The 24,979-nt window shown below is 31.7% G+C and overlaps 4 protein-coding genes across 10 annotated transcripts; 3 read left to right on the top strand and 1 right to left on the bottom strand.

Moving 5' to 3' along the window:
- Positions 1 to 1,845: 1,845 nt before the first annotated feature.
- Positions 1,846 to 18,613, bottom strand: LOC105150779 (RAB6A-GEF complex partner protein 2). Of its 4 annotated transcripts, none has more exons than XM_011064085.2 (7): positions 18,209 to 18,613; positions 18,026 to 18,147; positions 17,838 to 17,945; positions 17,416 to 17,565; positions 17,220 to 17,332; positions 16,367 to 16,897; positions 1,846 to 3,545 (listed from the first exon to the last, which is right to left on the bottom strand). In XM_011064085.2, exons 1-6 carry the CDS (start codon positions 18,328 to 18,330, stop codon positions 16,367 to 16,369), a joined length of 1,146 nt encoding a protein of 381 aa, XP_011062387.1. In that variant the 5' UTR covers positions 18,331 to 18,613; the 3' UTR covers positions 1,846 to 3,545. The 4 variants fall into 4 exon arrangements, with proteins under 4 accessions (XP_011062387.1, XP_087264628.1, XP_011062383.1 ...); XM_011064081.2 differs by lacking the exon at positions 1,846 to 3,545 and adding an exon at positions 13,638 to 13,772; XM_087408501.1 differs by lacking the exon at positions 1,846 to 3,545 and adding an exon at positions 14,182 to 14,251.
- On the top strand, positions 3,283 to 7,736 carry AkhR (Adipokinetic hormone receptor). Its single transcript, XM_011064077.2, has 6 exons — positions 3,283 to 3,563; positions 5,317 to 5,524; positions 6,124 to 6,218; positions 6,333 to 6,628; positions 6,988 to 7,128; positions 7,321 to 7,736. The coding sequence occupies exons 1-6, from the start codon at positions 3,283 to 3,285 to the stop codon at positions 7,416 to 7,418; spliced, it is 1,119 nt and encodes a 372-aa protein (XP_011062379.1). The 3' UTR covers positions 7,419 to 7,736.
- Positions 8,436 to 16,192, top strand: sage (salivary gland-expressed bHLH). Of its 2 annotated transcripts, none has more exons than XM_011064079.2 (4): positions 8,436 to 8,811; positions 9,846 to 9,993; positions 10,464 to 10,661; positions 14,759 to 16,192. In XM_011064079.2, the coding sequence occupies exons 1-4, from the start codon at positions 8,668 to 8,670 to the stop codon at positions 15,172 to 15,174; spliced, it is 906 nt and encodes a 301-aa protein (XP_011062381.1). In that variant the 5' UTR covers positions 8,436 to 8,667; the 3' UTR covers positions 15,175 to 16,192. The 2 variants fall into 2 exon arrangements, with proteins under 2 accessions (XP_011062381.1, XP_011062380.1); XM_011064078.2 differs by having other exon boundaries at positions 10,464 to 10,691.
- Positions 18,614 to 19,166: 553 nt separating the features above from the next.
- EMC7 (ER membrane protein complex subunit 7) lies at positions 19,167 to 21,661 on the top strand. 3 transcript variants are annotated; one of them, XR_846758.2, is made up of 4 exons: positions 19,167 to 19,475; positions 19,761 to 20,019; positions 20,663 to 20,831; positions 20,927 to 21,055. XR_846758.2 is itself a non-coding variant. In XM_011064076.2 (4 exons), the coding sequence occupies exons 1-3, from the start codon at positions 19,276 to 19,278 to the stop codon at positions 20,771 to 20,773; spliced, it is 570 nt and encodes a 189-aa protein (XP_011062378.1). In that variant the 5' UTR covers positions 19,167 to 19,275; the 3' UTR covers positions 20,774 to 20,810; positions 20,927 to 21,055. The 3 variants fall into 3 exon arrangements, 2 of the variants coding, with proteins under 2 accessions (XP_011062378.1, XP_011062377.1); XM_011064076.2 differs by having other exon boundaries at positions 20,663 to 20,810; XM_011064075.2 differs by having other exon boundaries at positions 19,168 to 19,475; positions 20,663 to 20,737; positions 20,927 to 21,661.
- The last annotated feature ends 3,318 nt before the right edge of the window (positions 21,662 to 24,979 follow it).

The raw sequence follows: 24,979 nt of genomic DNA, 5'->3' as shown, positions 1-24,979 counted from the left end.
ACATTGTCGCTCGATCATTAACCGATGCACATGAACGCATTTACATCGAGATTGCATTTCGCTAATTAATTATACAGCTACAGCTATACAGTTGGCCGTGAGTCAATCATCGAGTCATGCTCGCGGGGTTGTCTCAGAGACGAATTAAAAAGCGCTGACAAAAAGATGTTGTGTTTCTCCAATTGAAAGCAAACAATAATATTGATTTTTTTTCTCGTTGCATAAAAAGCGCGAATGACTTTGACAAAAAAATAAGCCTGTACTAATACATACTTATTCACGTGAACATACTTGATAATACCATACTTGATGACCTACAATTATCTTCTCTTAAAAAAAAAACTGGTATATCAATGCAATATAACGCGCATTATTTTTTTGTGACGTAATAATATAGTTTTCTCGATATTTTTTTTATTACAGTCACGATAAATATATATTATACCCAAGAAATAACGATATGATTTTTTTATTGAATCGTTAGAAATTCAGTTGTGTGCACTTCAATTTAGTTTTTCTGCATTTTTTTTTCTTCGTCGATATTTAATATTTGTTGTCTTGTAATTTTGATGCCTTTTCCGTACAAAGTGCACAAACTTATAAATAATACACGATCACATTGAAAAAGTCAATCAGGAGTCCAATCATATTTCTTGTCGCGAGTCACAATGCATTAGGAAGATCCCTTTATGCACCGGAGGACGATCATTTTTTGCGGAGTATTTCAATAAAACCTTGATAAAAGGTTAAGATAAATAGTTGGTTCCTAAAAAGAAGTTTAATGAAATTTGATGTTGTAAATAATAACGGAGAGCATTTTCGATGACATCCATGTGACATTGATGATTTCTGTCAATAATATAATAGTTTGCAATATTACTCAATACTGAGAATCGTTAGCAGCAAATTGCTATGAACTAGGAATTAGACGTCATATGTAATTATCGTAAAAATGTTCGTTCCAATTGATAATATGAATAATTATAGACTTTACTTCCGTGCGCTTCGGAATAAATATCTTCGAGACATATGCACAGTAAAAAAAATTTTATATTTGTTAAAATTTAGTGTAGATTTTTTAACATATGTAAGTGTTAGTTAGTTAGTAATATATTTGTGACTGTGTTATAATATAATGTGATTATGTCATTTAAATATTATGTGCTAAATTGATATTTTTATATGTCGGTATTTTTTAGTATCAAAATGACAATTTATAAATAAAGGAACAAATAATATAATATAAAAATAATATATTTTAAAATGAAAATTTTAAGATAAGTAAATAAAATTCATGTTAATTTAACATATCGTAAATGTTAATTTTATTGAAAAAATAAACTTTCTTACAAATTGTATCATGCTATATTTTTATTAATTGTATCAATTTTTTTACATAATATTTATGCTACATGTTCATCTTATGTTAAAATAATGCAACTAGTGGATCGTTTGAGACATTTGAAATTCGACACAAATTTTTCCAATCACATAGAAAGATTATAGATCGAATTTACAAATCGTATACTAGAATTCGGATAATATACTAGAATAAATTGATGATCTTTACATATCTTTGCGAGAGAAACGATTGTTTTAAAAGAAAATACGTTGATTATGAATGTAAAAATATTTTTGTTCCGCCGAATCTGTAAAGTAGTTATGCGGGCGAGTTTTTGGAATCTAAATTTGATAGGGAAAAAACAGGCAGTAAAATAACACGCAGGTGCAGTGAAGTTCGTCGATAAACCAGAATCGATTAGACTTCATCTAAAAGGTAAAAAATATTTTATTGAAACTTTTTGTTATTTATTGATCTTACAAGCAAAAATCAATAAAGCGCCATTAAATTTTCCAAGAAAGTAATTAATTTATTAACGAATACGAAATCCATGATCTCTTAATTGATTAAATTATTTACACGATTTTCTACAGATATTAATAATCAATAAAGTCGATTGCTTATTTATATGTATTATTTCATATTATAACCATATTTCTTGGATATTTCACTGCTTAGTAAAGTTCCAATTAAAGATCAGTCTTGTTTATGCAATCGATATCATGGACGATGATATTACAATGCATTTTCATAATTGTTAAGCTCGTTTAGTATAACATTCTCACACTAACACACAGTGATTCTATATAAATTATACACAAAGTCGAAGATTTTCCATTCATTTACACAACAGAATAATATTGCTTAAATTATTAATCGTCCTTTTCAAAATAAAATATCGACAACTCGCTGAAGTTTCGATATGAAACAATTTACGTACAATTGACGTCAAAATGGTTGAAAATGCCGAGACGCTTCTTTTAATACAAATAAGAGAAAGAATCTTATATTTGGTCAAAACAGATTTCGGTGCTTAATAATCCTATACATAAATTTTTTAATATATTTTTCAGTTGTTATTAAATTCATTATGTCAAATTATACCTACTATTTGGGTTATTTTTAATCATTCCTATAGGTCATCACTGCTTCTATTCAATATGTTGTCCATTTATAATTTAATTCAAGAAATTCATAAACTGAAGTTGGAAGTATATACAAATTATACTTTCTTTAGAGATCCTCGGAATATTGAATATAATAAGGAAATTTATATATACAATATTATATATTTTTTGAATTTATTTAGTGAGTCATTAAAAAAAAATCTTAATTATAAACATTTGTAAAATCGCCACAATCATAATCTTCTACCTTCATCACGTAACACTGTTTTTCCTCGGACTCTTCCAGTTGGACTCGATATTTCCATTGTACCTTGACCGATTCGTGATGAGACACGCGACGCGGTCGGGCCGAGTGCAGTGTCGACATTGTCTCTCGTATCGACGGTTCCGTTTACATGCTTTTGTGGAAATCGCGCTAATTACGTTGAAATCCTTCGCCAATTTCATATCTCATCCAACCGCGTTGGATTTCTCTCCCCGCGTTGTGAAACCGTAATTCCAAATGTTAAACCGTTCGATCGGCGCATTTTCGCGATGCCCGATATACGACATGTTCAGAAGAAGCATTTCGTATTGTCGTGTCGAAGAACAAGCATTGTCATGTTAGCGCTACCGGAAATCGGTATGAATATTCAACCGCCACCCGAGTTTCGCATCGCACGCTCGTAACAAGCGCGGATTCGTACGAAATTTTCTTTTCTTTTCTTTTCCTCTTTTTCCTCTCTTCTTTTTTTCCTTCGTCTGGGTGAGGATTATCTGAATGACAGAACGGCGGGTCGAAAGGACCGCGTGCGAAAGAAGTGTCCCGGAAATATGTCACACGATCTGAACTCCTCGTCGTCCTCGGAGCTGCCGTTGGACGACGATGCGAGAGACGAGTATCTCGCCAGGTGGGAAATCGCGGTGCTGACCAGCATATTTCTCATCACGATCATCGGTAATGTCTTGATCCTGTTGGCTCTTTACGCTCGGCGACGTTATCAACGACGAAAGTTTACCAGGATGTACTTTTTTATCATGCACTTAAGCGTGGCCGATTTGTTGACGGGTCTGTTCGACGTTCTGCCGCAGCTCGCCTGGGACATAACGTTCAGGTAATCTGCGCAATCATTCCAACTAACCTTATGACTTTTTTCATGAGTTTTTATTAACCAATAAATTTTCATTTTACGCCGAAGACAGCAATAGCAACGGGAATCGGGAAATATGAGCGCATTTGTTTGTCTGTGACAACTACGATGTTAATCATGATAGCCTTTTGATATCGTTTTTTTTATTCATCAGTTATTTTATTTAGACCCGACCAACATTACTTTGACTTTTAGCGAGACTCAAAATTCTCTTTCTCTCGTTTTAAAAACAAGACAAGGAGGAAGAGTTTTAACTTCGCTTAAAGTCAAAGTAATATTGGTACAATTGGGCCTTAGACGCATAAAAATAATAATAATAATATATTCTTCACTACAGCTATGAAAGTTACATCTAAGTTCTAAAGTGCTCTGTTTAAAGTACAGAATGCAAGTGAACTGTTGTCTTATAGTGATTGATAGAGGAACTTTAAAGTTCTTTTACTTACAATTTAGAACCTCATCAATCGTACAGATTGCACCAAAAAAATCGTCTAAAATTTTCGCTTCAGTCCAAATGACTCATTGCTGTCGTTGCTGATGTAGCTCAGAGTTAAATATCAGGGTAATATAATATTTTATTCTAAATTAATAAATTATATCTAAAATAATTATTTCCTATTACTCGAATGTAGATGTTCGAATTCAGGTATGGATATTTGAAAAATTGTTTTGAGAAATTAGACAAAAAATTAATCGCAGAATGTAACAGAATTTATCGAAATTATTTATTGAAAATTATGTGTGTAACTTTCACATATCTGTATATAAATTTAATATGTTTTATAATTTTATACGATAAAAATATTACAAATATAATGTGTACTATAAAATTTTTTTTAGGAACAAGAAAAATAATCTTAAAATTAAATATTTTTTTCAAAAACTTTTTTTTCAATTTTGATAATAGAATATTAATTGATTTACATACTCATACAATAGACAGGTTTTTTCGCCTGTAACGATATTTTTCGCTGCGAAAAACATTTTTCAGAACTAGCAAAAGAAATTTAAATAGATAAATAATGAACTAAATAAATAAATAAAAGAATAATAGAAAGATAAATTTACTATTCTAAATTTAGTATTTAAATTTAGTATTTAAATAGCTTTAAATAGCTTTAAATATATATGTAGAAAAATATATTATATATATACATATATAATACTGTATATACATGACAGAAACGAATCAGAAATCTTTTTTGAGTTAAGTTTAATCACTGTCGCGATTGACAGCGAATAACCATCTTAAAGTTCTGAAATCAGGACAGACTTTAAGAAAAGCAGTATAAGCAGATACACCTTATATTTTCCCCAGCATAATCGTATATATTGACACTTTGATTGATGTTAGGAAATTATATTTACCCATCAAGATATGATGTATGATAGGATTAATCCAGATTAGAGCTTCTAACGTTTTGCTTTCACAGCCCAAGAATGTTATCTGCTATTTTAATTATCAATAACTTATCGTAAAAAAAGTTTTTCACAAAAATAAACATATTAAAATTTCGATATAATAATTTTGAGAAATAAATAACAATCTATAATACGTATAATACGTTAATACGAGAATATGTTAATTGATTTTTAAAGTACAAATTTCCAAATACAATTCTAAGAAATATTCTAAAAATTTTAAATCGCAGAAATCTGTTCTCATCAAGGCGATATAAACGATCCGATTAAACAAAATTGACTGTACGGCGGTCAGATTTCAGGGTGGTGCAGTTCTCTGCAAACTGATCAAATTCGGACAGCCATTCGGTCTGTATCTCAGTTCCTATATCCTGACGGTGACCGCGATGGACAGATATCATGCCATTTGCCATCCCTTCAGTTACTGTAGTGTCACATCTCGAAGATCGAAAATGATGGTGTACGGGACATGGACGCTCGCTGCTATGCTGTGCGTACCACAGGTCCGTTGAAAATTTAATTTGCTGTCTCTCCGCTTCCCCGCGAGACGTATCCTACTTGCACGATCCACCTTGCCACGCGCGGAAGGTGGACCAGCTTACTTGAGATATTAATTTTTATCCTATACAGACAGCGGGCACAAATCTAATTGTGCTGACACGCTAATTTGCACAGAAAGAAATGGTTTTATTAAAGTATCTAAAAAAGTTCAACTGGATACAGATCTGTAAATAATTTCGTTAGACTAGCAAAATAATTATATAAGAAATTTAAGCATAATGTTGCAAAAAGTTTTAATATTCTAGTAACCGGTTTGAACAATCTATATAATTATTTTGATATGGAACAAAATTATTTTCAAATTTATATCTAACTATTTAAATTTTTAAATACTTTGACAAAACTGTCTTTCTACGTATCAGCATGCTAATTATTTGAGACTTATCGCTTATAAATGTCAATGCATTTATAAGCGGCAAGCATATTTTGTACTTAGTAAATTTCTCAATATTTTTGGTAAACGTGTCTTTAGCGTAACCATCGGACAATCGTAACGTCGATGCGTTTCTTATTACAAATCTCTTTCATTCAATAATTTTAGATTTTTATATTCTCATACATGGAAATATCGCCCGGTGTTTGGGAGTGTTGGGCCACCTTCTACCTAAAATATGGCGAGAGAGCCTATATTACTTGGTAATATATATCCATTTATATATTTTTTCATTAAAAAATATCTGATTTTTATAACATAACATTTAATAACATTAATAGATTTAAATGTTGTGAGATGTCTGGATTCAATTATAGGTACAGTGTTATGCAGTTCTTATTACCCTTCATAGTGCTCGTATATACCTACACAAGAATATGCATATCGATATGGAGAAGTAGTAAACTATCGGGACTCATTGATCTCAAAAGAAGCAACAAAATCAGTTTCTGTCAGCGAAATCGAGATCCCCTTATCTCCAAAGCAATGATCAACACTGTAAAACAAATGATCGTTGTGGTTACTTTATACATCGTCACCAATACCCCGTTTATCGGATGCGAGCTGTGGGCAACATGGGATCCTAAAGCTTCCACCTCGCCATTTTTTACAGGTAAATATCCTATGAAAGGATAATGATAAATAATAATACATATGGTAATAGGATAAATAAAAAAGTATAAAATAATACTAATCATTTTCATTGTTATTGACATTTCAGTAATTTGAAAATTATTATTCTTTCAGTCAAATTATAATTGATTACAATTCATAACATTTATATAATAAAGTTAATTTGTTATTATGTATGTAGTCTCTTAATTTATATTATTATTATAGATACGTATTAATATGCAAAATAGCGAGATCTCATCTGTATTTATTTTTCGGATCTAATGTTTCTGTAATATTTTCTTAAGGTATTAAATTATTTATTAATTCTTATCTCATTGTATGCATCATAACTTGCAGGGGCTGCTTTCACTATTCTAAGTCTCCTAAATAGTCTCACGAGTTGCGTTAATCCTTGGATTTACTTTGCATTTAACAAGGAATTACGTGTGGCGTTGACATGTTTTTTCTGCAGAAAGAAAGATTATTCGTTGACTTATGGTAATCATAATCTTTCACTATTTTCTCTCTCTCTCTCTCTCTCTCTCTCTCTCTATATATATATATATATATATATATATATATATATATATATATATATATCTTCCTTTCATATGTATATTTGTATTATACCGTCAAATATTTGGATCACAAGAAATATAAACGTTATATTTATATGCCATTTTCTTTCAGATATAGATGCACGTCAGAATACGTCGGATGTGCCCTCTTCAACATCGTCGTTTATTTCTAGAATCTCGCGACTTGCGAGTTCAAAGATATTCGGGTAAAGTGGAAATAAAACAAAGTTTGCATTTTGAGGAGGACTGTTTTGAATATAAAGAATACACCGAGAAAATATAGTTGATGCATATATACATTTCGCAGACGTGTAAATGTGTTTGGTGCAACAATGTCGGAGCGTGTGCAACTTCTTTCGCGAGAACTCTTTATTTAATAAAAATTATTTATTAAGAATCTGTTAAAAAATACCTATGAAAGGATATTTCTTTTACAGAAATATTTTAAGAAATACAGCTAGCGATATAGGTTAAATATTCACTGTTACGCGAATTTCGATCACTTGAAAATATAGAAACAACATTCGACTTCGCGTATCTGTTTTACGACCGACGAAAGCACGGCACAATTTCAAATTTCTTTTCCCCTCGTATTCGTAATTCTCGTCGCATCTCCGCCCACGGTGCGTCATCCTTTACGATCTGTTATACTTGCACAGTTCCACCTCATTAGTATTTCCATCGGTCGGGCGTCTATTATGTTCCGATGTTTGTACTCCCATTTTTATCCCGATCATCCCAGAGACTCTCATACTTATGCTAATATTATACACCAGGTATGGCCACCTTAACAGCATTCTATTTAATTTCTTTGGGAGGTACAAATAACTTTTTAAAAAATATTTTTTATTGTGCAAGCTTCAAACACAGTTGAAAACAAAATTTTTTCTCAACAAATTAAATTGTTACTTAACCGAGTCACAAATAATTAATATCAACTTTCCAATTCTGATCGTTGATTTAAACTAAACAAATTGTATATATAATATGCGACATAAATAATTTCGTGTAAACATCTTAGATAAATATTATTGCAATAATTATGAAAATTAGCTTAATATATAAAAAAATAATGGTCATTTGCTGTAATTATTTACAAATTTTTACGAGCGTTTTCTTATTATTATATAATAATAATTTTCTAATTTTCCATTTTATATACATGATACACAAATACTCTATTAAAAATACTATACTTGTGATACTTTAGGCAGGGCTCATATGATATTTGATACACTCCTCTCTCTTCTTGGTTGCGACAAACTGAGAACCTCTGGCGCGGAACACCTGAATACTTAATAAACGGATAAAATTAACATTAATAACGACTGTCTGTGGCTGATCCACATCTTATCCGAGGACAAACGTGGCCGCTAGACCCACGTGATAAACGCCTTACGATACTTCGTCGAGAAGGGCGAACCGTCAGTTTTTCACATCGTTTCTCTTCGATACGTCGATGGGTGATATCAGGGTTAACGAGGACGTGCCGTTTGTGCTAGATCGGGTGTCCGCGATGGAACAAAATTCGGAGGAGTATCGCGCCGAGCCGGTGAAGAACGAGGTAGAAGCAATCGAAGTGATGCGACACTACCACAAAAATGTAACCACCATAATATTGCTCGATAATGCAATTGAACCGTTATCTTTTTTACTTATTTATTTCGTGCACAAGTGTAGGCCGACGTGAACTTTTTTGTAACATAAAAGGTTCTTTTATATTACAAAATACACTCTATGTATTTTGGATCCAGAAATGTTTATGTATTTTACATTTTTTGAGAAACGTGCCTTTAGTTTCGCAAAATAAAATAATAATATACATTACATCGCTCGAAAGTTTTACTACACTTTCTATTTATGAGTATTTTGTAAAATGTAAATATAGTTTGCATGCATTATGTTTAATTTATTATTACATATTTTCACTCAAATTAGAAAAAGAAAACTTTTTTCAGACTTTTCACTTCTTTAAACTTCTTCTTAGGTTTTGATAAGAAACCAAATTCTCTCTTGACATTTTGTCGATAGTCTTCAAGTTTCTTAATTAAAGACTTGTGTTTAAGTCTGGCACTTAATTTCTGCGAGAATAAATTGTTTCCATTTTCTTATTATTAGTTATCATGATATCCAAATATTTATTGATGTTTAGTAAAATTTGGAATTGATATTTCCTTCAATCGATTACAATACATAATATTTAAGAAATTTACTTATAATTTCCATTTATAATTATTTTTCAGCAATTCACAATTCTATTGAATATTTCGTGATAATAACCGACAATAAGAGTAGTATATCGTATTATAATTGCATCTTTTACAAATAAAAAATGGAATTATGTTGAAAAACGTACTAAATCTATTAAATATTAATGTACTTTAAGTTTCATATATTTTATGTTCATTTTTTAATCTGTTCTTCGTTATCTTTTAATTTTTCAATTTAAGATACTATTAGGATGATTTAGGGCAATTTGAAACTTATTTTACAATGCTTATCCACAAATTTTAGCGTCGCATTTATTTCCGTATCGCGATTATTTCGATCGATGAGGAGAGAATCGGTGCGTTAAGAAATCATGTTCAAACATCAATGTTGAAAAATAGCTAGAAAAAAGACAAATTTATATTCCAGTCTGAAAACGAGAGTAACGATGAAGATTATGCTCATTCGCCGGTATTACTAGATCTAGACGAAAATTTGAAACAGCAAAAAGCAGCGAATCGGGAAGCAAACTCACCGAGTTGCATAGTGCATCAACAGGATCAAGGATTGGCACCAGGTACGCAAAGGAGGTATTTTGAACTTTTATATTAGAATACAAAAAAGCTACTCATTCTTATTACATACTAATTAAATCTACACGGAAAGAATGATTTTGCTGAAAGATCTAAAATTTTACTGGATACAAATCTGAAAATAATTTTGTTAGACCATCAAAATAATTATATTGGAAACTAAAAATGATGAATAATCCTTCAAAAATTTTGATTTTCTAGCAACCAGTTTAAGTTTCCAACACATTTGTTTTGATAGTTCAACAAAATTATTTTCAGATCTATAGCATTAGCAAAATTTTAGATTTTTCATCTTTCAGCAAAATCGTTCTTTTTATATATAGTTCCCCATTTATTAAATCATTAGAGTAATTGCTCGATTTTTTTATATATATTTACAGTTTTCGTAGATATGCATAAGTAACGGTGAATATAAAATTGCGTATTATTAACCGCGCGTACATTATTTTTATAGACGAAACGATACGGCCACAGGCTATAAGAGATAGGTGGCAAGAAACGAGCTTCGAGACGCGCGACCAACAGAATCCTGAGGGAGTGCTCGTGATTAGAGTACCGGAACCGGAAATAATCGGCAGCCATCCGCACCTCGAGATACTTCATGAGGCCAACATTAAATCGGTGCAACGGGAGCCATTGCAAACTGAGAAAGGTGCGGCAATGTCAAATTGCACGTTGCCTGGTGAGATCACATCCACGATTGAACTAATCTACATTCCTTATAGAAATGCTAAGCGATATCGAAGATCATATGATATATATATTAGACAGATATATAGATACAAATATAGAAACTGTTATAGATATTTTTATCATAAGCTTAAAAACTTTTTGCCACAGACCACCCTTTATCGATGTCAATTAAATGGACTTTATTATTGTTTTAAAAGTACAAAACATGCAAAATTCTGACTATTATATACAGAGAATAAACAAAATAATGAATATCTGGGAAATACATTACTTATTTTAACCATACTAGATACAATTTGATCATTCCTACAAACATGGACCACTAGAATCCATTTTTTTTTTATCTATTTAAAATGATTCAAAAAATCTCTAAAAATTCACCAACATACTTTCAACTTTCTAGAATAAATATTGGCACTTTATTTTGGAAAATAATAAAATGTGGTATAATTTATAATTACCGAAAGACTCAAAGAAACTTGCACGAACAGGAATCGTTCGATCACTAGTGACCCATATTAGTAGGGTAAGAGTTAATAATAAGAGATTGATTTATCATTTGCCCTTATTCTAGAGATTCTATTCCCTGGAATAGTCATATAATAGTCATACAATGCTTGAATGAACATTCATAGAAACGTTGTATTATTCTTTTAGCAAGACTTCTTTCAATTATTTATATAAGTGATATGGAGAAGGAAATTTGCATCTCACTTTATTTTTCAAAATTATCCTCCGTTCTCCAAATAATCCGAGAATATATAATCAATTTTTGTGTGAACAATTACCTGGGGATAGTTTGTATACATTCCAATTAAAAGTTACTATTATTAACTATGTATATTATTGAATGCTCTTATTATCATTTAAGATCATTATATGAATTTATTGAACATTAAAAAAAAAATTTTTTTTAAATAGATACAGATTCTCTCGATCAGTAAACAGAACTATTATAAAACTGATTGTGAATTTTATTTTTTCGCTAATACGAGGTATAATAAATCAGCTGATTATTCCCAAATTAAAGACAGATGATAAGCCAACCTTGTTAATAAAACAAATAATGTATTTCTCAGATGTTCACATTATTATTTTGTCTACATCCTATTATACGCCACGCTAAAATAAAACGTGAACGTATTAAGACGTGTTTATGATAAAAATCGAGCTGAATACGTGATCTGAAATTAAATTTCTTCTCGAAGTATCAGTTTCCTTAAAACAGGAGAATTTTAACAGAGGGGGCTGCTTAATTGTCGGACCTTCGCAGTTAGTCGCAGTTCCCTCCTGGTAGTTTTCGGCAAATGTGCGCGCAGCTCTCGCTCCAACAGCATAACCCGTAGATTTTTGTCACGCGTCCGCTGTATCTGTCGCACGAGAATCGAGGGATGATGCTGCCGCTTCTCGCGCGACTTATTTTCCGTCACGACGCCCTCATACCGGCTCGTCTCGTCCCTGTGGAGGAAGCGCGAGTACGAGACATGGCGCATGAATATCAATTCGACCGGAACGTATGCACGTATTTCGTAAAAAGGACGAGCTATTTTCGCGTCACGACTGCATTCAATTTTAGGCGCTAGCACATTTTTATACCGATGCGCCGCGTAACGCGTTTAAAATTATTTGTAAACGTGCGTGTCACGTAACGTCGGACAAACTGCGTTCGTAAAATCGCGAACTCAATTTGTGACTACTCGGCCGGAATTCTACAAAACTCACGCGTATAAATCAGTCGTAAAATTCATAACACTCTCGCATTTTTATAATCAATTCTAACACTTGCAAATTGGACGGAAATCTCAAATGCATATCACCTCATTTTTGCATTAATTTCCAATAATGAGTCCTGTGCAACGTTAAAGGTTTCAAATTATAAATTTCCTTTGATCCCTTTCCTTTCATTTTTCTCCACCATCAATCTCTCTTTCTCAATGATTAATTAATTTAATTAATCAATCATTTTCAATGCTGTTAACTTAAACTTTAGAACTGTATTAAAAATAGCAAAATTTAATTTTCGTTAGATGTTCATTTCAAATTCTAAAGTTTTAGAATCTTTAAATAACAATATATTCAAAGAAGTTTTAAATTTTTGTGTTTCAGGATTTTGAAACAATAAGTATATACTCGCAAACTATATTATATACCTATATACGTGATTTGCAATGTAGCCAATGTAGCCGTTGTTGACTCGCTTCAAGCGTATCCCATCGACGTCTTTTCCGCATCCGTTATGGCCTTTGCCATCCCTTGAGACGCGCTTGACACGCTTGCAAGGCTGCTTGCCGGTAGGCAAGACGTAACCCGTTGCTCCCTTGGCGCCTATTCCGCCGCGTTTTCCCAGTATCTTGGCGAAAAACTGTAAAATTGTTTGGCCGCTATCCTTCCACCAACTATTGCACTTCTTCTCTTCCGTGAGCTCGACAACGCGATCGCCACAATTTTGTTTCCGGTCGACGCTCTTACAGTTGCGCTCCACCTGGTTTCGCAATTCTTCCGAATTCCATATGATTTCCCGACAATCATCTTCGACTTGCGGAAAATCTGCGAATTTCTTGGAATCGTTCGGAACCATCGATAGACTATCTTTTTGCCACGTTAAGAACGATGAATTGTTGGAAACCTTGATAGCTTCGGTCTCTATGCAAATGTCCTGACGTCCTTCCTTAACTTTGAATATGGACATTTTAAACATCTTATTATAATCGTGTCCATGTCAATTAACATTAATTTATTTTGTACAACAATTAATTTATCGAATGTATTATATATCAATTTATTAATATACACAATGTCAATTTATGAATTTAGTTCTTACTTTGATCAATGCTTTCGAAGCCGTTGCATGTCACGAGCGCTATTTCGACAGAACTCTGTTTCGATTCCAAAGTCTTGCCGCGACATCGAGACGTTATTTCAAGTCCGGCATTCGGACTCGTAGTCGAATTCTGAATTATATAAGAGCAATTCATGTCTACGATGTGCGGCATTACACGTATTATCGTCATCTTCTTACGCGTGTGCGGCAAAGGCAATCGAAAATACTGCGCATCGTTCAGTCGCATTCCTTGCAACATGTATAAAAATTATTTTTCCCGGGAACTATTTTATGATTATTTTATTTTATATATATATATATATATATATATATATAAATGTCGTGAATTTTAAATATAAACAAATAAGAATAAAATATAAACATAAACAAATGAGATTAATAGTGCGATGTATAGGTTACGCAGAAGTTATAAGTTCATATGTTACGGATATATTTAGAAGATTCTTTTTATTTTTCTTTATTTTTTTTTATTTTTCTTTTATATATTATATTTAATGTATATTAAATTATATATTAAATTGAATATAATTTTGAATATAATTTCAACTCTAACCTTTACGACTTGCTTTGATGTTTGTCATTCTTGAATATTACTCCTATTATCCGTCCCAGAAGTTTTTTTATTTAAAAAAGACGATTGGTAAAATTTATTAGCAATTTTATTTCACAATCTGCTTCTTGTTTTGACATTTTTGCAAGGTAAATATCTAAAATTTATATTTATTTTTATCAATCATATTGGCTCTTTTTTGTTTTCCCACAGAAATGTCTCTCGTAAATGATTATTCATACAGTTTTATATAAAATATTACAATATCGGCGGGTGCTTTATTAATTCATAACATAAAACGAATAGAAAAAAATTGCTTTGAAGAAAAAAGATTATACTTTTAGCTACCGTAATCAAAATTATAAAAAAATAATTTATCTTATTTGCAATAAATTTATAAATATGACTAAGTCATCAAATCCCTTCGGAATCATCCGTTTTAAATTTGAAGTTTTCACAATTTATCAGCATCTTTTTGTGAAAGCTAAAATGTTTTTCTAAAAAATTTGATTTTAGATCGTCTAATTCCGAAAAACATCCGAACCAATTCGTTCAATCATTCGCGACAATACACCGACGACAACGACGACGACGACGACGACGACGAGTACGCGCGTATGCGAGCAAGAACAGTCATTAACTCCGACGTAATTAACGATTTCAGACTACAAGAAGTCGGCCTGCGATCGTGAACGGACCCGAATGCGCGACATGAACCGTGCATTTGAGCTGCTACGGTCGAAGCTGCCGATATGCAAGCCGCCCGGCAAGAAGCTCTCCAAAATCGAGTCGTTGCGCCACGCCATCACATACATCAGGCACCTGCAGAGTCTATTGGAGCCACAATACAACTATGTACCTGGCGACCGTGCCGGCGGCTATTACGCGGCCCCGTCGGTTCCGCCGACGTCTTTCGAGGTGCAACATCCGGCCGCGGCCCGATGGGAATCCCTAGCTTACTACCGGTATGATTATCACGCGCCCTTCGCCACCCCCTCGCCGCCAACCTTGGTACCGCCTCTGCCGAGACTACCAATTGAACAAGACGACCGACAGTTTTCTTATGAAGCGCGTCACTAGATAATTCATTGATGCGAGAACAAATCCCGAAAAAAATTAATGAATGAAAAAGTGTTTTGGGAAACAAAAGAATTTCGTAATATTATGAATAATTTAATGCTTCCTTGCGAGATATTAATTTTTTTAGAAGAAACACACGGTCTTAGTTATAGAGTCAAATATTTGTCTTCAAAGGAATTACATATTGTTATAATATGTTCTAAATTTGATAATTTTTTACTTTCCATTTAGATTTATTGATTTTGAAAATATTTAAATACAAAAAATTATATAAGTTGCAATTTTTAAAGCAAATATGCATTAGTAATATTCAAGAGATTAAAAATTAAAAATCGTAATAATATTGCAAAATAAATTAATTTATCGATTTTTTTACATGTATTAAGTTTTCGCAAGGATTGTTATTGTTAACTGCAATTTCTTAATAAAGTAACAACATTCAAGGAACGATTTTTGAAAAATAGGAAAGATAAGATTGCAGGAAAAAGTGCAGTTAAAAAAAACGTTAAGAATATTCTCATGACTTATACAAAAGAAGGATTTATATGAACTAGCGTTATTTAGAGAGATTAAAGTAGTCTGTTTATTTTTCTTCATCGCTGTGTAATATATCATTTCTGCGAAATCACTAGTCTCCAGAAAAACCATTACTATGAGTAGGAGCAAAAGCTGATAAAGTCATAGATGCTATTATAAAATTTATCATAGATATAAAAGTGCTCAAATTATTCTAACGTTTTCCTTTATTACAGAACTTTTTTTATTTATGTATATAAATATACGAAAAAAAAAAATATATATATATATATATCTTTCTCATATATATAATAATAAATTATGATACAGAATGCAAATTGTTTTCTAAGATATGGAACAATAATCACATACTTATCAAAGCATATGAAAATCAAAATACAGAATTATATACTATATTTTTATATTATTTTTGTTTATATTAATCTGTTGATTGCATTAAAGTAACGATAATTCACTTCTTTTATATGAACACGCTAAATAATTCAGTAACTAATATAACATCAATGTTATTATTTCATGCTCAATAATGTTACTATTATGGAATACATGTGTTATATTATATTTACACTGTTGAAATTATAACATTAATGTTATATTATTGTTAATGTTAATTGATGTTTTATTAGATATACATGCATATGCTATGTTATGGTACCTATATGATGGTGTTGTATTTCGTCTGTTGCGGCATATTCGGTGGAGTAGTGGTCGGATGAATGTGCAACGGAAGATCCCAAATCATCGTTTCGACATCCAGAGTCGACGGTCCATGCCAACTTATAGTATTCTCATTGGGCATATCCATCAGTTTCGGCGTTGTGACGAACTCGAAATGCAATCGCCACTTGAGTGTCACCAAATTGGTAGTAAAATCTGGCGTAACATGCAAAGGTATCGGTAGCACCAGGTGTGAATACTTGAGACCGAGACACATTTCGTGATGCTTGTTGTAGCTGATCAATGTCGGCGTTGCGATCTTCCCCCGTTTGTACTCCTCCGACACGTGCTCTTCTGACTGTAGAGACACGGATACCTGAACGCAGGATACAGTCGCATTCGAAAAGTCGAAGGTTCCAACAATGTCCTCACCGAGTTTGTAGGAATTCTTAAAGAGGCAAAATCGTACTACGCGTCCGCGGCCGTTTGTCACATTGTAAAAGTTTGGACTGCGTCTGGCTGTTAAATTCTAAAACATAATTAAATTTAACCGATAACTAGAACGTATAGATCTATGAGACATTTTTCTTATTTTTAAATAGTATAACGATTTGAAGTAATTTTGGAGTAATGTTTCACAATCTTTTTGACAGTTTTGTTCTATTCATGTAGACTAACTATTATCATACTACATTGCTATAATCAAACGATAAAACTTTTTACATGAAGTTAAAACTTTTAAAACTAATAACAAAAAACTTTAATGGATTCCAAAGCGATCTATATATTTCTTGTTTACAAAAAATATATGCGTTCCTGTGGAACTTATGGATTAAGTAGGATAATATAACCTGCAATGTTTGTAGAGCAATATCTAGTGGAGTTTCCCTATGTTGTGTTTCCATAAATGGATTGTTCGGACTCAGATCCACACTATCATTGCATGCTGTTATCTCTGGTAATTCTATGAAATAATATATGAATTATACTTTATATCATAGTGATATTATCATATAATCACATTTTCCAATACTTTAAATTATTTACCACTTAAAGAAAGTACTCTGAATGGTACTCGTAACAATTTTATAACTGTATTCACTCTTTGTGTTCCAATTGTAATCTTATAAGAATATTTTACAGCTTGTCCTCTGTATGAAGGTGGAGCGTCACTTGGTATTGTTTCACGATAAATATCTGTTAACAAAAGAGTTTAGTAAATTTGAAAAATACAAAAAACATACAAAGAATTATTAAACAGAAATAAAACATAATTACAAATACAAAAATTTATCCACTAAGAAAAAGAAATCTATTTTCGATCTCGATGTTTAATAATATTCATATATAGATTTATAAATATATTTTTTAGTTCTATCAAGATAAAAATAGAATTATTTCTTTTATTTGATTTATTCTTATCAGACTAATGTTGACTTATAAGAATTTAATTAAACAATAAAACTTACAAGTCTTACTTTCTCCAGGTGACAGTCTTAAATCACAACATAAGATTTTCGGCTTTGTATTCAGCACTACATGTCCATTGTCCTGTTGCCATGGTGCAAAGGTGGTATCTACAAAGTCATAATAAATGTAGTAAATAACAAGTAGAAAAAAAAGCAAAAAAGATTAAAATATTTTTTTTAATTCATACTTGCGTTAATTGCTACTGAGCGAGCTGCAGTATTTATTTTCTCTGAAAGTACCATTTTGCTGTTCGTTGTACATTGACAATGGACTTGTGCACTCGCCCATGCAAGGCTCTCGAATAGATCACTGTGGAAAAGCAATTGATGTTATAAACAATTCATTACTAATAGCATTGTCATTTTCTTACCTGTGACTTTGTGATATTTGATGATTTGGGTTCGGAGGATTAGTAAACGTCACCAAACATTCTACAATCTCTCCGGAAAAATACACAGGGCCTCGAACGAGTTTTGCCGTAATTTCAATCATATTGACAATCTTTCAGATTGAAACACTATATATACTTTTTAATCATAACATAATAATTTTATCATCAAGATTCAATGTCATCGAAATTCTTGTCGTAATCCACCACTCATTAAATAATTCAAATGTCTATATATTTAGATTAAATCAAAATATGCGTGATGTGTCACATATACTTATCTGTCAGTTTACTCCAAATTCGTTTCTATTTAATTTCTAAATTCATGAGGAAAATATTTAAGATATTTCATTAATACCAACTATGTTTATTGAATATTGATTAGGAAAATTTCTTCATGAGAAAAATTCCCCAGCAAGCGCCAATAGTTGCGTTCCAGAAAAAGCAGCTTTGCAACTGTTGTAAGATTCATTAATATGATTGGTTCTTGCCTTTAGTTCTTTGATGAATCTAAATTAATATAACAAATCATAATTAACGAATCTTATAACAGTGCAAAGCTGCTTTTTCTATTTAATGTTGTTTAATCAGAGAGAAACTTGAAAAGGATCATCCTTTTCTATCAAAATCGTCCGTACACTACCGCCAGTACATCCATTTTTGAAATATGCTCACTACGTAGCAACATCCATTTTTCAACTGTCGATAAAATTTATAGAGAACGTCGAAAATGGATCATATGGTGCAAGTTCGTCCTACATAAATTTTTATAGTCATAAAAATTTTTCTAGGGCCGGCTGTCTTTTAATTAATAATATACGTATCTCGTTGATAACTTACAAAATAGTTGATAAAAACAAAATTTTGTGGTTAGATTTTATCACTCTGTACAGTACATTAAGATACTTCTACTTCTCTAGCAAAATACACAGGTGTCAGATGCATCGCCGTTGATTTTGATCGCCTGCGCAGTGCACATCGACAGGATGAGAAACATATACAGAACATAATTGGGCTTGAGAGGTTAATGGTTGTCCGCTAGCGTCATCATGAAGGGAATATTGTGTTTATTCGTCATTCTTGTAAATTCATGTGAGCGATACGTAATAGCGGAGCACGAAGAAGACACATCCACAGATCTATTTGTGATCGAGGGAAAAGTGTTCCCTTGGGACAACGCTGCTTCCACTGGGTGGCAACTCATGACACATGTGATGGCAAATGGAGGTGAACACTATGGTTTTCTAAGGTACGCAGCTACGAGCAAAATCTTGTGTCTACAATGCTAAAATCGTCCCGAGATCTTAGACATAAAAAGAATTGATCAATCACACTGGTCAATTGGTCGAATTGTTCAATGTTTAATTCGTATTAATATTGAATTAATTGTCAATAATATTTCTTTAATTAATGTAATCTGTTCTTTCTCTCTCCAAGATTTCAGAGCAATTTCTAACATCGTGGACAAGGCTTAATACAAGCCTCAATGAATTTACATGTGATGTGTCATATATTAAATGATGTTTAATTTCAGGGAAGATGGTACGTTTATAATCTCAAACGTCCCATCTGGTTCTTATATGGTTGAAGTGGTGAACCCAAATTATGTTTATGAGCCAGTCAGAGTAGAAATCAATTCGAAAGGGAAATTCCGAGCTCGAAAAGTCAATTTGATACAGACGTCGCAAGTGATCCAAGTACCTTATCCATTGAAAATGAGGCCTTTAGCACCATTTCGATATTTTCAAGTTAGAGAACAGTGGCGATTAACAGACTTCCTGTTCAATCCCATGGTAATGGAGCTTTCAATGACATGTGGACAATGCATACACTTTAATCATAGATTTATACAATAGAGTCTGTTCTTTTTAGTTTTAGAACTTCTTGTATAGATCATTCTCTCTTTTTCTCTCAAACGTGAGAAGAAAAGGGAAAGATGAATCATTGCAAGAAGCTTTGCTAAAAATAACAGGTCTGTGGACTAAACGCTTCCTTTAGAGATGTCAAGACAACATTAGTAAGAAAGGACAATAATATGTAATGAGTAAGGTTCTACACACAATGAAATAAATATTAATTATTATAGAAAAATAAAAAAAATTAGGAATAAAGATTAAATGTAAGGTACATTTAATTTTATATGTAACAATAGATATATAAAAGAATATGCATTGCTATTTTTTTTATTTTTCTAATATGTATTTCTATTCTCTTTGCTAATATTTCTTTCATTATGCACAAGTCTAATATATGTATACATACCTCTGTTCTTCATATGTTGTCTTCGACTACCATATATAAATATGCAGTCTATTATATATTGGGTCATCTAAAAAGTATCCGCGGTTTTTAGATGACCCAATAATATAAATCTATGGCTTTAATGGCTAAAAACTTCCTTCGCTAATATCATAATATTTTTGCTCCTGTATTCAGGTTCTAATGATGGTTCTGCCACTTGTACTGATAATGATTCTGCCAAAAATTATGAATGATCCTGAAACTAGGAAGGTAAGAAGACCTAAAGACCGGCCAAAAATTGAGTGACCCTAAAGACTAGGAGAGTTTTTTCTAATATCTAAAAGTAAATGAAAGATAATTAACTGTAAGATAATTCGTCTATATAGATTATTATACTATTTACACGTAGTCTATATATTCTAGTCCTTGACAAAGTCATAAACTAAATGCATTTTGTAGGAAATGGAGCAATTAAATAATCTCACTATCTATAATATGCCAGAAATGTCTGAAGTAATAACGTCTTTTCTTTCTGGAGGAGAAAAACAAAAATCAAAGGCTGTAAAAGCTGCTAAGAAAAGACAATAATGTATCGGTTTAGTTTATTATCTGTAGATGGTTATATGTGTACATGTTTATTCTAGTCGTTAAAATATATTAAAATATTGACGACGAAAAGTAAGAAACGTTCCGGTTCCTTCCATCGAATGTTGCATAAAATTACGATTGTTAATATGTTAAGCCTTTGACTGTTTCAAAGTGCTTAATGTATTCCTGCAATTTCATAATTGTAAAAATAATTTGCATTTTTTACATGTGAGTGCATTGAAAATGTAGAGAGAAATAAAAGCACCAACAACTTTTTAACATGTTATTCGTTTTGTTTTATGTAGTTACTTTATATACATATGCTGCGCGCAATTTCATAAAATAGTATAGAGAAAACTTTGTATGAATATATAAGTAAAAGAAAAATCTGACCTAATATAATGTAACACACGATACTTATAACATAATTGTACTTTACATCACAAAAATATTATTTTGTTACACTTTCTTGTGTCTGTCATTTTCTGTGATGTTTAGATTAATCCTGTCTTATGTAAGATGTTGTCCAGGCACAAGATACAATTTTCTAAATTATAAAAAAGCATGTATCTATAATACAATAAATAAATAATTATGTATAAATTATTGAAATGGAAACAGATTATTATCCACTTTAAACTTCTTCAAATTTTCTAATCAACTTCAGTAAAATTGAAATGTATAGAATGAAGATTCGAAATCAAATCAAATATTTCAACTTTTAATGACAGTGTCGATATTATATTGTTGTGCAGATATTATGGCAAAAAAAAAATTACGCAACGACAATGCAACGATATCAAACTGTCGTTAAGAGTTATAGAATCAACAAAACGTCGATTACAAATCAATTGCTTTAACGTGGAGTCAACTTAATAACAATACATAATTCTGCAATATCCTATTGTCTTACGAATAATTATTAATCAATTAATAATAATTTTGTATTCATTCTACAAAAAAAATATCTAGAATTATACAAGAAAGCAAAAAAGATATTTTCAATTATATGTATTGAAAAATTATAACAAACGATAACGATAGCTGTTAATAACATTTTTAATAAAAAAATTTTGAATCCTCCAATTAAAAATCATATATTATTTCAGAGGTGCTAAAGATATACGAGTTATCACCGTGTTGTGATTCATTGCTAATACAACGTTTCCTGAACCTTTACTTCATCAGAGCGAGGAGCGTAGTGATAGATTCTAAGAAACTTTTTATTCTATAATTTCTAAAAAATATCTTAAACTTTTTCAGATTTTATAAGATATCTCTAGAAATTATAGAATAAGAAATCTTAGAATATTTTAGAATTCACATATATAAAAAGTTTTTAGAAAAAATGTAAACTTTCTTGACACTTCTAAAAAGTACTTTAATTTATATAAAAAGTTTGAGAAATTTTCTAAAATATAATTATAAAATTATTCAGAAATTCTGAAATTTACATACAAATTTTAAAAAATTATATGAAAAATTCTTACCATTAACATTTTTCATTGGTTCGCCTCCAATTTGACTTATGTAATGTTTTTTATTTAGTATTTGAAATGCAGAATCACGTAGAAAAGTAATTATCTATTGAATTATTCAAAGTTATCGTGAATCGTTTTAATAAAAATCTGTAAATCGTATAAGCCATAAATTGAGTGAATTAATTTTTATCTTTTTTCATCCTTATTGTGATCTTAGGAGAAAATTTTTATTTTGTATTGAATATAAAGTATTCTCCATACAAATTTTATACCAAATAATAAATAAGTAAACCAGATTATATTTTATTATTTTTTCTAAATACTATAAATAAGAAACATTATATAAGCTAGCCAAATTGGAGGCAGTCCAATGAAAAGTGTTAATGGTTAGAAACTTTCACCAGGACAGATCGAAAGGAAATAAAAATATTCTCAGAATACATGAAGTCATATCGCATGACAAAAAATCGGCTGCGGCATTAGATGTACGTTTTCAAGAATAAATTCGGGGTATCGAAAAAAGATATCTAAACATATCTGTAATTTGTACCGGAACCGAAAGAAGTTCATATAAAAAGAAAATACGACTTTCCCAAAAGTATTTTTGTTCAAATGAATTACTCTGATTTTTAAACTTATCGCTGAAATATTTTTCGATATCATGAGATAAACTTTGCAGCAATTTGAGATAAAAGTTTATCACAAAATTTGAAAGAAAGACAGAAAATTATGTTATTCGGGCTTGATTAACGTCAGAAAGCGAAATCGCACCGTGGGAATCGCACGTTGGATAAAAATGAAAAAAGGAACGTGAGTAAAGATGAGCAATCACAAGCGTGATTCAACGGTCGACGATGCGCTGGAGCAAGAAGGTTGCTCGCCGAGAGCGGCTGAGTGTATCGCTCTTCCGGGAATCCATATTTCGCCAATCGAGTCTCCAGTTCGGCCGTGATTTGCCTCGCCCTGACCAATTTCGTTTCATTCAAGCCGACGATTAGATCGAAGCAAACATGATGTTGTGCTGTACCGTGGTGATAAAGTTCCCTTACGTTACGAGAAAAATAACTGATTGATCAAGTGATTAGATATTCGTAGCGTGCAGGATGTAAAAAAGAGAAAGTTATTAAAACAGTAAATATGCTATGTATCTACATTTATAGTAAGTATTTATAAACAGTGCGAACAAAGAAATTGAAATGATTGCAAAGTGATTAAATGAAAATGAACGACTTATAGATTAAGGCACCAAAGTATGTATGCAACATATGAAAACACGTAGAGATAATTCAAGTAATTCAATTTTCATCTCGGCAAAGAATGCTGGACTTGTGTGATTTCACTTCATAAGACAGCTTTAACGCCGAAATTAGGTGAGAATGCTTGATATTATTCAACGTGAAATAACAATAAGTGTTCGATTCACGAAGAAAAATCATAGATTCCTTCATTGAATAGTGCGTCTCAAGATTTGGACATTATGCAAATGTCTGAAGTGATGGATTCTGAGTTGACTTCAAAGTGCAACCGGAAGAGGAGATAGTGATGAGAACGCAAGTTAGAACTGCAGACAGATTTGTGTCGATTTGTGCGATGTCTTCGCAGGAACATGGAGTATGTAACTTTGAAATTGTGGACGACGCGGTAGAAAACGATGAGAAGAGCAACGATGAAGATCTTGATGACAATCCCGCGCAAATTATGGTGCCATCCGGTAAATATCTAATCGGCGAACGATATGTGAAAGTTGTATCTTGGACTTATAGTAACTTGGACTTAAGTGTGGGAAATATACTCCGATAATCTCGGAATTTTCACCTTTCAGATCCGTCCAAGTGGAACTCGAGTGACATAAACAAATGGATTTTATGGTGCAGTCATACATTTGCCATAAGACTAGGATCCATCGCATCAATACTCCCATCAACTGGTAAAGAACTGCTGCGATTAACACTACAAGATTGGCGGGATATCGGCGGAACAGGAGGTAGTATTCTAGCGAGACATTTGGCTCATCTTCGTTTACAAGCCACCGGTGTGCATACTACGGATTTACTACAAGAAAACGAAAATAATAAGGAAATTGGTAAGTCTAAACGAACGATAAATTCAATCACTTTTTTCGTATTATGGATACTAATAGAGATATATATATAATCAATCATTCTATTATTCGAATTAGTCTGAATTCAAATTTACTTCTGAATTTAGATACTTAAAATCAGATACTCGAAATAAATTTAAAATCTCTTAAACGTACTAACTTTGGTTTGTTGGATTATTAGAATAAAATCCTAAGAATTTGAAAAAATCTTGGATAAATAATTAAATAATAGAATTATTTATATTTTATTTATGATTTGAATTTTCCTGAATAACCGAATTCTGACATTAATTATTTCGGTAGTCTAAAGGTTTAGAATGCTCGCACGGAATGCAAGAGATC

The sequence above is a fragment of the Acromyrmex echinatior genome, chromosome 8, assembly GCF_024713525.1.
Source record: "Acromyrmex echinatior isolate Ae372 chromosome 8, ASM2471352v2, whole genome shotgun sequence".
Taxonomy (NCBI): domain Eukaryota; kingdom Metazoa; phylum Arthropoda; class Insecta; order Hymenoptera; family Formicidae; genus Acromyrmex; species Acromyrmex echinatior.
Note: the sequence above shows the minus strand (reverse complement) of the source record. Positions and strands in the feature narration are given on the sequence as shown.